This window comes from Metopolophium dirhodum, chromosome 1 (assembly GCF_019925205.1).
Source record: "Metopolophium dirhodum isolate CAU chromosome 1, ASM1992520v1, whole genome shotgun sequence".
Classification (NCBI taxonomy): Eukaryota; Metazoa; Arthropoda; class Insecta; order Hemiptera; family Aphididae; genus Metopolophium; species Metopolophium dirhodum.
This window is the reverse complement of record NC_083560.1, coordinates 125,311,404-125,324,907: the sequence shown is the minus strand read 5'-3', so window position 1 is coordinate 125,324,907 and position 13,504 is coordinate 125,311,404. Positions and strand designations below refer to the sequence as shown.

Here is a 13,504-nt window from a genome sequence, read left to right as displayed (position 1 = left end):
TTAAAAAGTGTATAACAAGGTTCCTCATAAGTTTTTATACGTTGAGAAATATTATGTATACATTGTCATGGTTTTTTTTATAAGTATTTGAAGTTCAAATGATGACAAATTCTCGAAATCTTACAAATAATTCTGTAGTCAAAAATGTATAAAATGTTCAATTTGTACAGCTAAGGATTGAAAATGTAATACCAGGTTCCTCATAAATAGTGTAACATACTGTACAATACTGTAACATAAAAATCTAAATAAATATATAAATACAGTTTTTTTTATAGTAATTTTAAGTTTAAATTTGGACGAATTTAGATAATTAAAAGAAGACTAACGACTAACTATTTGTTGTATATCAATATATTATTTGTGGGTAGGAGAGCGCTGAGTTAGCTGTTACACAGATAAATTGTTACAGTAAAGATATTTTGTACATCCAATTATTCTAAGACTGTGGGGATTGAACGAACAACTTCTATTATCATTAATTCCACGTGTTTTGTGATAATATCGAGTATAAGTATTATATTATCAGTGTTTGGAATTCACAACAATTCTCTGTTTTTTGTTATCAAAAGTATATTTTTTTCCAGGATTTGTTTTTAATTACAACGCACTAATTTAAGTTAAAATTATTTTGTCATTTTTATAGTACTACACCATATTCTAATTATAGAATTCATTTTCATTAATTCCATTTCCAATAAATAAATTCTCTTAGAAAAAAAATGATATGAGGCACGGTGTTACATTTTGCCAGGGGCATGTTGTTAATGTATGTTTTTGTTATGAAAAGAAAAAAATGTTTACTTATAATTTATTACTATTTCTTGTTTTTAAATTAAACAGCTTTATTTATTTGTATAAAATAAGACTGCATAAATAAGACTTATGAATTACATAAAGTTAATTATTATTTTATTAAATAGTGTATATTAAGAGTTTTTGAAATAAAATTAAGAATTGCTTATATTTATTTTGTTTAATACCTCGGTATGGGTATTTATTATTATGAAATCTATTTGTAGTTACTAGTTACTGTTACCGTTAATTTATTATTTATTTTGTATAATAATAATTCAAAATGTAGACTGTAATAATGTGCTCCTGGACTATAACAATTTACCCCATTCTGGGACAGGTTGTTAAATTTTGATTTAGTGACTTGACCAGGGTTTTTTTAGCATTAAAAATTAATTTTGTTTCATTTTATTATCATAGAACGGTACCTAGGAAGTTACTTTATAAAATTGTAGGTATTACAAAAATCATAGTAAAAGAAAAATTTTAAAAATTCGATATGTTAAAAGTGTAACAACTAACTCGCTCTCCACTACCTACTTGAAACTTTTAAAGTATATTAATATATTTTATACACACAATACATTTTGCAAATGCAATTTTTTGGCAAAATTTAATTTAACCTACTGAACTGTAGAACTAATATCTTTTAGTTTTTTTTTTTTTATTATTCATTCAAGTAATTTACAATCTATACAACATTATGTACAATGAGCAAATAGGATATTTAATATAGTATAAGTAGCAGAATTTAACATTTTTGGGCAGGCACTCATCAGCACCACCCGACCAAGTACATTTTAGATGTCGTGGTTTTTTTTTATTTTAGTAGGTCTCTAGGCCACTGTCTTTTGAGTCTTCTAATTACATTGCTAGGAAGTGAGGTGGAAGAAAGTTTCTTTGTTAATGGATTACTGTGAGAGTTTAAGTTGGAGTGAAATTTAGAGTAATGGGCTTTTGCTAATTGATTGAGTGTAGGAATTTTTAGGTCTTTGTGAAGATTATTGTTTGTGAAATACCAAGGAGAAGATGTTATTAATCGTAGGCAGATAGATTGAAAAGCTTGAAGCGTGTTGGTGTTAGAGGGCTTTGCAGAGCCACATTTAGTTAAATAAATTATTTTAATCATAAAAATATCATAAAATATACTTAGCACTATGTTATAATATTATAGTATTCGCTCAATCGCTCAGAATCATTTTTCATTTACAATGTTTTTATATGTATGAATTCAAATTTAAGACTTCTATTGCAATGACCCACATTGGTAGCAATACCCACTTGCCCATTTTTTATTATTATGTATTTATACATTTATATTACATTATAATTTATATACTTTATATTTAATTATTAATTTGTTTAAAACCTTTGTAATGGTTATAAATTTTATCAGTTATCACTAATGATGTAAATTATAACTATTAATTAATGTCGGAATGAATATTTCTAATTTCAGTAATAGGTAGGTAAAAAGTACACTAACAAATTATTCCAACAATTTATCAGGGCTTGCATTTGAAAAAAAAATCCGCTCGATGTTATTTACAATTAAAACGTTACACAATGTTTGCGTTTATCGTTATTCAAAACTAAATCGTTATTCAAGTTTTACGTTTTATCGTTTTATAAAATAGTGTTAATACCCATTAAATTTAAAAACAATAATGCGAGTAGGTAACGGCCAGGATTCGGAATATAACATAATCAATTCTTAGATTGTTTTCATGAAATAAATGTTTCTATGAAACCAATAGACCTTTTAAATAAATGGATTTTAAATTATTTCGTTTTGCGTTATTTTTCTTTCAATGATATTCTATAAATTACGTTTTGCGTTTTGTTTTGTTGTGCGGAATTTAATTATTTTTGATTATCGCTTTCCGTTATAATTACGTTTACAAATTGTAATCGTTGCTTGTCAAATATAACATAATAATCATAACGTTATTATAACGTTTGGAAGCCCTGCAATTTACCAATTTTCTCAACTTTTATGTAAATTTACCCAAACATTTTTACCAGTAAATTTCATATCTCTAGTTATAGAGCATTACCATACTATAAAATCACGTCCAAATTATCCTCAAATTAATTAATAATAGTTAAACGATCTATAACATTAATGTATTCGATTCTAAATTAATTTTCAAATAAAAATACCACATAATACTATCACGATTATATTAAACAATAAATTATTTTGTATTATATTATAAGTTCCGGGATGCCCAGCCCCTAACTATACCTATATGATTATACGGATAGTCATGTAGTTGATTAACCTATTACTTATCAAAATCGTTAGGTATTGTAAAATTAAAACAATAAAAAGACTTAGCGCTACTCAACAAAATAAAATACAATATTACTGTCGGTTTAAAATGTTTAAAGTTATCAATATAAGCACATGATTTCCAAGAACTCATAATAGGGCCGGTCGCAACAGCAAATTAATTAATTGTTTCTGGACAGAATAATAATGAAGCGTTTCAATGAATAAATAAACCATGGCCTAACAAACTTAAATGTTATGGAAATCAACACGGCATAAGAAAAAGAATTATTAGGTTCATCATATTATTTTAATTTTTTTTCTTTTAAATATTTGACGATAACAATATGTATAGATTTGTTGTTTTTTGAATTGTTGTGTTATGGCCTTATGGGTGAACGTAAAATAACATTTACATAATATTACACCTACACATTATATTATTATTATGTAACAATATAAAAAAGAATAGTTTAGATGCTAATCAGTGACCGTTATTCCACAGTTATATATTTCGGCATTTTTTTACGAGGTTATTTTATAAAATAAAAAACATAATTAATATTAAACCACCAGAACAGAAAAACACGTGCGGCGCAGTACAATAATATTATTACAAAAATAAAAACAACTTCAAGCGTAGGTACATTGGTCGATGATAAAAACACACATTATTATTTTACTGGTTTATATGTTAAGGAATTCGCGTTTTCAGCATGGAAGACAGCGTGGCGTATTCCTTGGGCTGCAGACTCGGTGATTTTTTTAACGACAAATGCGAGTAAGTCATGTTATTCGACGGCATCACGGTGTTCGCGCTTCTCGATCGCTTCGATTTCGACAAATTGAACGGTGAATTCTCTCGGGACAATATATGCTGTTTGGCATACAGTGCTATCCCGATTTCTTTGTGTCCCGCTTCCATGGCAATACTGAGAGCCGTACTTCCGTCCTGTAAAATATAAACGAATTAGTAAATAAAAAAAATACATATTATATGTATTATCTGATCTTCTTTCTGCTCGCTTCAGAATTTTAGTTCTACAATTATTTGTAAAATAAAATTAAAATAATTTATTGCATGATCAATATTTACGTTATCTGCGATGGACACGTCACATTCCGGACAAGCCAACAGTATATTGACGATGTCCTGAAGACCGTGTTCGGCCGCGCACATTAAGGCAGTACTTCCGTCTTCATCCTGCATGTTGAGGTTGGCTCCGCATTCCAGAAGTAATTTCACCACTTCTGATTTACCGTGTGAAACTGCCAACATTAATGTCGTCTGACCATGCTGTAAACAAAAAAAATGTTGAGTTGACGAACAAAAATAACGATATTGTACGATAATGGTATTTAAAAGAAACATTCTAATAAAACATAACATGTTTCACCTATGTAATATACGTATTTTTTTTATAAATAATAAATAGTTATTACTAATTTTACAAAATATGGATTACCTGAATAATCTCGTTGTAATAATAGTCTAAGATGTTAGAGAACGACACACCCAAAGTCATATTGTTTCCTTTTTATTTAGCTTAAAATCACGTATTACGTTAGTTACGAGTTAATTTTACAATAAATTATCCTATTTTCAAACTCAAAAGTCATTTTGAGACTTTTAATTTGTCATAATTTACACACTTATAATTATTTTTTAAATTAAAATATCTTACATATCACAGACAATCTAAAAAAATCATTGAATTTGACAATAAGTCATTCTTATATTTAAATGAAGGAAATTAAATGCCAACTGTGTGACTGGAGTATGGCATGTTTTAAGGAGTAATATATAGGCAACTCATATGACATGTACATTTGGGCTGTATCAACGTTGATGAGTAAAATATGAACATTAGTAATTCGTTATCGCTTTTAACATACATACACTCACGCACATGCAAATATGACGTGAAAAATGAAATATATTTTTGTTTGCATAACTATTTAGTTATAATTTATAAATTACTAAAAGCTTTAGTAAAATAATTGACTTTTTAATATTGTTTTGAATAAACTCATATGTTCAAGTTTTCAATTACAGTCCACTATAATATAAGATTTAATTTTTAATTTTTAAAAAGTGTTCTGTACAATCTATATACAGTTTTCAGCAGAGTTCAAATTTTTTTATACGAAAAAAATTATTACCTAGCTAGTTATTATTTTAAGAAACATTATCTTTATATTTTTCAAACTTGTGTAATTTTTTTGTATTAGTGACATCGAAAATCTAAAATAAAATTTCAAATTCAAAGTTCTACTTTATTTATATATTATAATTATATTATTATGGTAAGAAATTGGTTTCTTAACTAGGATATTGATAAGTCTAAGTCATTTTTGCCAATGCAAAACCGTTTTTATAACAAACAATTTATGGATCATTCTCTGACATATTACAATTTCGGTTCGTGGTATAAATAATCTAAAAGATAAACAAATTTAAATATGTTGAAATTAGTCTAAATATTTGAAATTTGGTCGTGTATACAAATTAGAGAAGTTTTGAGTCTCTATATACCTAAATATTTCTTGAATTACAACAAATTAACTAAAATCGTTAATTTACATTTGATAATAACCAATTTTGTTAAAATTTGAACACATTAACAAAAAAAAATAATGTGTAACTACCCAAAAAATATAGTTTTGCTATTTTGAATTTCTATACCAAAAACTTATTAGAAATCTTGCATTACATTTTCAAACTTTAGGTATTAAAATTGTATACTGTATGATTAATTAATTAATTATTTTTATTTTATTTTTAACTACGAACAAAGTATCATTTTTGATACTTTTCAACTGTTGTAAGAACAAATTATAAATGAATCAAAATTAACACATTCATTACAGTGATTTATACTAAATAACAAAAATATGCACTCGAAGTCTCGAAACGCTTTACTATACAATATCATCCCCTATTTTTTTTTTGTTTATGTTGATAGAATGTTTTAGGTTACCAAAACACTTGATAATTAAATAGAAGGTTACTCATACATTTTAATAAGTTTTTTTTATGCGTTTTAAGTTCAAAATTTGATATTCAAAATAACATTTTTCTTCTAAGGATTTTGTTATTTTGTTATAGTTCAAAAAATATTATTCATAATAACATGATACTTTTCGTCATTACGTACATTATTATTTTTTATACACAATAAAATATTTAAAATATTTAAACTAATTTCAAGCTATTTTTAAAATACGTTCTATGATACGTTGACAATGACTTATAACTTAAAGTTTTACCTACTCGAAGTTTTTTGCAAAAAACTTGTAGCTCAATATAACAAATTATGAAAATAGTAATAATATATAAAAAAAATATTAAATTTAAAATGTAATCATACAATTGCTGATTGGCGTTTATAAATAAATAAATTTAATAACTGTTGACGACTAATAATTATTATGAGAAATATCCCGCATATTATAATCTGATCCAGAAGTTTCCTTCGCTCGTTTTTAAAAATGCAAATGACTATTATTATCATCTAAATACACACCCATTACTGGTACTTTATGAAGGGGTTGGGTCCTATTTTGTAACCTATTTTTTTAGAAACTGAGTGAGGCTTCGGATACATAAAAAAGCTACCAATGTTTCGAGATTCTGTAACTTTATAGATCAGAAATCTATTTTATTTAGTGGATTGTACTTTAAATTGATTGTTCATCGGTTTTTTTTCATTTGTATTTTGAATTACAATTAAGAATAATAGATCCTAGTGAGTCCAGATTATCTGTATATTTGATTTAATTAACCATTATTTATTTTTATATTGTATAATTCTGATTATTCTATATTACAATAATAATATTTTCTCAATACATTTTCCGAACACAGAATATTCCATAATTTATTTTTACCCAAATTTCATCGCATAAACATAAAATGTTTAAATTTCTTTTAGAAAGATAAATATTTTTTAATTTGGAATTAGACTAAATAGTTAAAATATCCATTTTTTATTGTATAAACAAAAAACAATTTAAGAAATTGAGAAAATTCTCTACGGTAATAATCTCCATGACTCTGTTCACATCACTATTTACTATACATACTTAATCCAACCGAACTAATCATACAACATAATATTATATTACAAAGTAATGTCGTTCTTTATTAAGACTTCAAACGGGTCAAGGAAAAAGTGATTGTTTCTAATGTAATCTAAATAATCCAATCAGGTGTGTTGGAAAATATTTTCTATCCTATGTAAATATATAACACGTGTTTTGTTGCCAGACTAATATAATATACGTATGCGATTTAGTCATTACCTACTCAATGGTTAGGTTAGGTAACTTTAATATTAGATTTCCCACTGGCGAAGGCTTTACTCTGTACGTGATTATCTTGTATGATGCGCGTTTTGAAATACTAACTTTTTTAGCCTGTAAGTTGACATCGCCACATTTGAACAGTCTTGTGATGATTTTCATCTCGTCGTCATTTTTTATGTCGGCCAACGAGACGAGCATGACGCTTGAATAGCCCGCGTCATTTGACAAGTTGACATTGCAGACGCCCGTATCCAGTATGGTAGACACGACGTCGAAATTTCCGTGGGAAATCGAATAATGCAGAACGGTGTTGCCCTGATAAAACAAAAAACAATCCAATAAACTTCACAGATAGTGTTTGGACATAACAATATAACATAAATATTTTTATAGCGTAGTTATATTTTATTGTAATACTATTACGTGTCTGCATCAATTCAGAGCGATGAAAATAAACGAAACGCTAAGTGGTTGGGATAATATTATATAAGGATATATATAAAAAATAATAATAATCAAAATCAAAATCAAATTATTATGCTAAAATATGCAAACTACAATTTTTTTTCACATACATTTTCCCAAACGCAAATAAAAACTAATTGGTAAAGCAGTTCACGTCACCGCGTCGTGACTGGCGATCGACAGCGATAAAAGTAATACACTGATGTTTGTGTTTTTATTGTTCGTATACAACGTAGAAATAATATCTATATTTATTAGACGCATGTTAACATTTCACAAACTTTATTGAACTGGAAATAATTATCTCTACATCGGTTTCATTTGCATATTGCTGTCGGACATTACGGTTTATTTCAAAGAGCCGTAAGAACAAGCGAAACATTAAAAAATGAATCATATCCGTTGTGAAAAACACTTGTAAAATTCGTTATATCGTAATTTCTGAGTGTTTCGGGTCCTCGAGTGAAATCTATAGAAGTATATGATTTCTATAATCTTATTTATACAAATTGTATACTAAACTCACTAAATATAATTTACACAGTTAGATGTATGCATGCATTAGTTTACAGTATAGGCACAAAATGTGCAAAAAATCAAAATCAATTAGGTAATAAAGTATTCTGAGAGAATACGAGTTGTACTATATTAATATATTATGACATAATATAACGCTATCTATATTTTGTAAAAATCTACACAGCACACATAAACCATAATATTAGGACTATGAATTTTAACTTTTAAGTCCTATAACTACTTAAAATATATTGCATACAGATTTTATATAGGTTCTGACTTTCAATATATTATAGACCTCAACAGAATAAAACATTTTATAGTAAAAATTAAAAAAAATACAAGTTTTGATTTAAACACTTAGGTTATAAATAAATACGGCGATGAAATATTTTAATAACCTAATTAAAACAATTTTTTTTTATTATATAAAGAGCTATAAAACAAACAATAGTATTTTTATGAGGTAAATAGTGAGTACCTACTTAAGTTTTTTGAGATATTTGACAAACGCTTATTGGATGGTATAATACGTGTTGGTTATTTATTCATTATTGATGTAGGCATATATTTATTTTTTGTTTAGTTACCCATCTGAGTTTGAACTTAACATATTATAAAAGAGAAAATTAATTTCTCCAGGCGTATAATATTATTATTGACACGGCCTTAGAGTGAATTTATAATTATTTTTATTATTATTTATAGTTTATATCTGCAGAAAAGTTATCAGTAATTAAATATATTTTGAATAAAAATAATTGTATTCGTTTAAAAATGTCTGATGTAAAATAATGTTATAAAATAACACCATAACAATATGTCAATATGCTATATGGTAGGTACCTAAAATCCTTGTACATATATTTATACGTAATACATTTTAAGACACATAAAAACAGTAGCCAAAATTATATCCAATAAAAACCAATTATATATTATGTACCTATTTACTTAGGTTTCAGATATGCAAAATACATTTTTTTATTCAGAACAGTCACGCGAGAGTCATGACTTAATTGGATCCGATTCTTTTATAGATAGGTATCACTGATAATGTGATTTCTGAATAAAATTGATCGAAAGATATAAAAATGAAATCATTAAATTCACATCACCGTTTATAATCTATACTCGTATCACTGGCTTATTCTCGATCGCCGGCAGTTAGATACACATAATCTACTAAATTCCGATCAATTGGTACGATTTCTCTAACGCGAGCAGTATAATATAAGTTCAGATAATAATATAATATGTTTACCGCAGCATCTGTCATGTTGATTATGAATTCCAGCAAAACCGGCGAGTATGAAGTGAACCAGTTGACATAATTCTTTACGAGGTGGCCACCGCAATTGCTCGAGCTCGTCACCTGTAAGACATTTTTTTTTTTCAAATTATGAAAATTTATACAATCAGATGGCTCCGTCAAACCTTGAACCATTCTTCTCGGACAATGTCGATGGCTTGTTTTAATTGGGTCCTGGGCAATAGCGTGGCTGACGTTTTCTTCAGAGAATCGTTGAGTACTTTCAACGCGCCCTTCATTTCTTTGCTAGGACTATCCCTGTATAATATTAAAATTCAATTAAATTTAAACCAAACGGTTGTGAAATCGTATATTTTCTAATAGTTTAAATTGTATAATTCTTATTATTATTGCAGTACTCGCGGTTAGGTTAGGTTAGGACCCGTCCGGGTCTTCCAAGTTAAATGGGCCTTACATGCAACATAAATAACAAATTTTCATTTGTATCATTCTCTGACGGTCGGACATGGGACGAACAAAATATTAATATATTAGTGAGATAATAATAAATATGCGCGTCTAAGAAAAATTGAATTCGTTCCATTTAATTCAGTATATGACATTGCACTTTAATCATTTTCTCTGTAAAAGGCAATCAAATGCAATTAAAATTAAATATTTACATTATTTTTTTATCAAATCATTCATACAGTATACGTATTGTTATTTTTATTATTTTGTTGGGTCATTTCTATAATATAACATGAGATTTACCACGGCGTGTGATAGAAATCCAAATACCACGTATTATAAATTATCATCGAGGTATATACGCTATAGTATAGTTTATATACCTATCTAGATGTATATTAATATATTATACATATATATATATTAATATATTATACATATATATATATATATATTGTATTACTTGCGTATTAATATATTATACTTGAGTTCTATCAAAACATGACTAATTACTTGTACAATTCGTCCTGGATGGGTTGGAAATTCATATCCGACTCAGGAAGCCCATTTTGAAGTTCCGGTGTCGACGACATCGATTCTTTAGATCTGAAATAAAAAAACGAATGATAATATTGAAATTATTTTTTAGTGGTTATACAGAGATAAAGTATTAGCATTAAAAATCAAATAACAACAACAGATATCATGTTTCAGATGGAATAAGTTAAAAACATAGAAACAATATTTTGTAGTATGTGGATTTTTTCTAAACAACATAATACATTTATACAGCTACCAGGTACCTGCTACCTACCTGTTTACTGTTTATGCATTATAATATTATGTAACTTTCATATCTGTGTTCATAATATATTATTAGTTAACGTTTTGATTTATATATAAACATTTTAGAAATTTGGTTATCATATTATAAATAATAGGTCTGAAGATTTAAAAAACGTGCAGGAAAAAAAATATTCATATTTATATTCTTAATCAAAACAAAAATGTTGTCATGATTTACATATAAAATATATTATTTAGATTATAGGTAGGTACGTCTAATATTATATTATCCGTGGTTATAAAATGAGAAACTATACCTACTTATTCGCAAATCGGTAAATCATAACGAATATAATAAGTTATTCTGACATAAAGAACGCAAACTTAAACTTTTAAAAATGTTGAATAAATTTGAACGGTTTTTACCAAAAAAATAATGTACAAATACAACGTCTTATTTATACATTTTTGGAGCTACACACAGGTACATAACGAAATACGGACAATTATTCCACGGGTGACACATGAATGATTCGAGTGAGCTTAAAATAGAAAACGAACCGAATAAAAGAAAAAGAAAAGACAATTTAAAAAATCAATCAATCCCAATAAAAGTATACAAAATAAACTTTATAATATTTTGAATATTAAATCATTTTTCACACACCCCGTCGCACATTTTTTCTTTTTAACTAGGTCACGCCCGTACAATATGAGGGTAGGTCTAGTAATGTTTTAGTTAAAAATTACTAATTTATGATATAGGTATACTTTTATATGTGGGTACCGAGGCATCTTTGAGAAATGAAGAGATTTACCCAATCTCATCATCAACGGGCTTGGATTAGGCACAATGCAATATTAATCCACATAAAGGACACGATTAAATTTGATAGTGGCCATACTTATATTGAGCTTTACTCGAAATTTTACAAAAATAGAGTAGGTAGGTACATATTTGTTAAATCAGTAAATAATTATTGTATAATAGTGTATAATTGTATAATATTCGACAAATTGTTTCTATAACAAGACCTATTAAATATATAATATACAACTATTACCTATACATACATGACAAAAGACATTATTAAATGACTATAATGTAGAATTTTTCCGTGTTTTAATGCCATCTTTGTAAACACAGAACAACATCATTTATATTATATTTTGTAACAATTGGTTCAATAAACAACACTTTTTTTCCTCTCTTAGGTACCTATACAGATACATATTATTATAATTAATGCTCTGTGAGTTGTGACGCACGCGTATCATGCATTCATATTTCATACCATATGTCCATATGTACAAATGCGTATAATATATAGACACACTATATAAACTTTCGAAATATTAGGAAATTATTATGCAAACAGGATAATGTGCCATGTTGTTTAGTTATTATTATTATTGTTATTTATTACTATTTTATTACACAGAAAAGATGATCGGTAAAAACAAGACTAAATTAAACTCTAAAAACTAAAAGTGCTCTCGTTGACTCTCGCGGTACTCCTATTACAATATTATAATCATCCCTGGTGGCCCGCAGTAACTTCGCTGTGAAAACGTCCTCTAGTTAACTTAGGTATTGTATATACAAATATTACAGTCACATATAAATACCGTACGAAACATAAAAATGACCCCAATTCTGCAGTAAAATGGATATTTTTACGGTTATATTAAACGATCGGGTACAGCCAATTTAAATTATTTTACGACACCGACAGCGAGTAGGTACTTAAAAAGGGTAAGGTCCGTATAAATAATATATAGCCACATTTGCATGTGAATTGTGCTATGGCTCAATATATTTTCCATCCTATACATTGGATTTCGTAGGCTAACAAAGCATTTAAATAGTTAATAATTTATATAATATTACTGTGTACAAACGATAATACAAGATTTGACAAATCACATACTATATAGTTTGATATCGGTATTATACTTACTACTTAGGTACCCACATTAAGTGGATACTATAGATGGACTGGATAATTGAACGTACACACTACATACATACCTACACATACTGATAGAACATATCAATAGCTAACATACATTATTTAATGTATTATGTTTGTAAACAAAACTCAACATGTATCTACTGTATAAAATTATAACTATAGGTATAAGGTATTACCTATATCAACATAACTCATACATACGTATTAAACAGTGTTAGTGCAACGGAATTAGTATTGTACCTACCTAGTAATTGAAATAATAAAATAGACTTCATAAAACTTTTACTGGTCCAAATGGAAGTTGCAAAAATTATGTGTGAGCGATGCTAAATACCATAATACCTACACTTAATTGAGATTTATATTGAACAAATGTTAGCTGATAAGTACATATAATATTACTTTGTTTTATTGTAAAATCAAAATATTGTTTAATTAGAAATTGTGCTGAAAAATAAAAATTCCTAAATAATACCTTAATATTTTTAAATTGTTTTAAAATAATTATAATTTGCTGTATTGGCTGTATAATGCGATTTTAAAGCGTGAATATGAGTATTTTTAAAATTTAATATTTTCTATATCAATATTATTTTGCATAAAAATTGACATATGGTAAAAAAACCATCGTAAAAACACAAATAATGTTCAGAATGT

The 13,504-nt window shown here is 27.1% G+C and overlaps 1 protein-coding gene across 2 annotated transcripts in view; it reads right to left on the bottom strand.

Annotated features, from left to right (window-relative positions):
- Positions 1 to 2,900: 2,900 nt before the first annotated feature.
- The window catches only part of LOC132934875 (KN motif and ankyrin repeat domain-containing protein 2-like), a 56,213-nt gene continuing 45,609 nt past the window's right edge, over positions 2,901 to 13,504 (bottom strand). The window contains exons 8-14 of one of the 2 annotated variants that reach the window (XR_009663102.1): positions 10,599 to 10,691; positions 9,800 to 9,932; positions 9,627 to 9,737; positions 7,481 to 7,693; positions 4,167 to 4,367; positions 3,341 to 4,022; positions 2,901 to 3,262 (exon numbers count right to left, since the gene is read on the bottom strand). Coding sequence is in view for 1 of the 2 variants with exons in the window: in XM_061001266.1 (XP_060857249.1) it covers positions 3,765 to 4,022; positions 4,167 to 4,367; positions 7,481 to 7,693; positions 9,627 to 9,737; positions 9,800 to 9,932; positions 10,599 to 10,691 (1,009 nt within the window). In the remaining variant the exon portion in view is untranslated. Of the gene's footprint in view, positions 4,023 to 4,166; positions 4,368 to 7,480; positions 7,694 to 9,626; positions 9,738 to 9,799; positions 9,933 to 10,598; positions 10,692 to 13,504 lie in introns of both variants that reach the window. The other variant, XM_061001266.1, reaches the window with a different exon arrangement.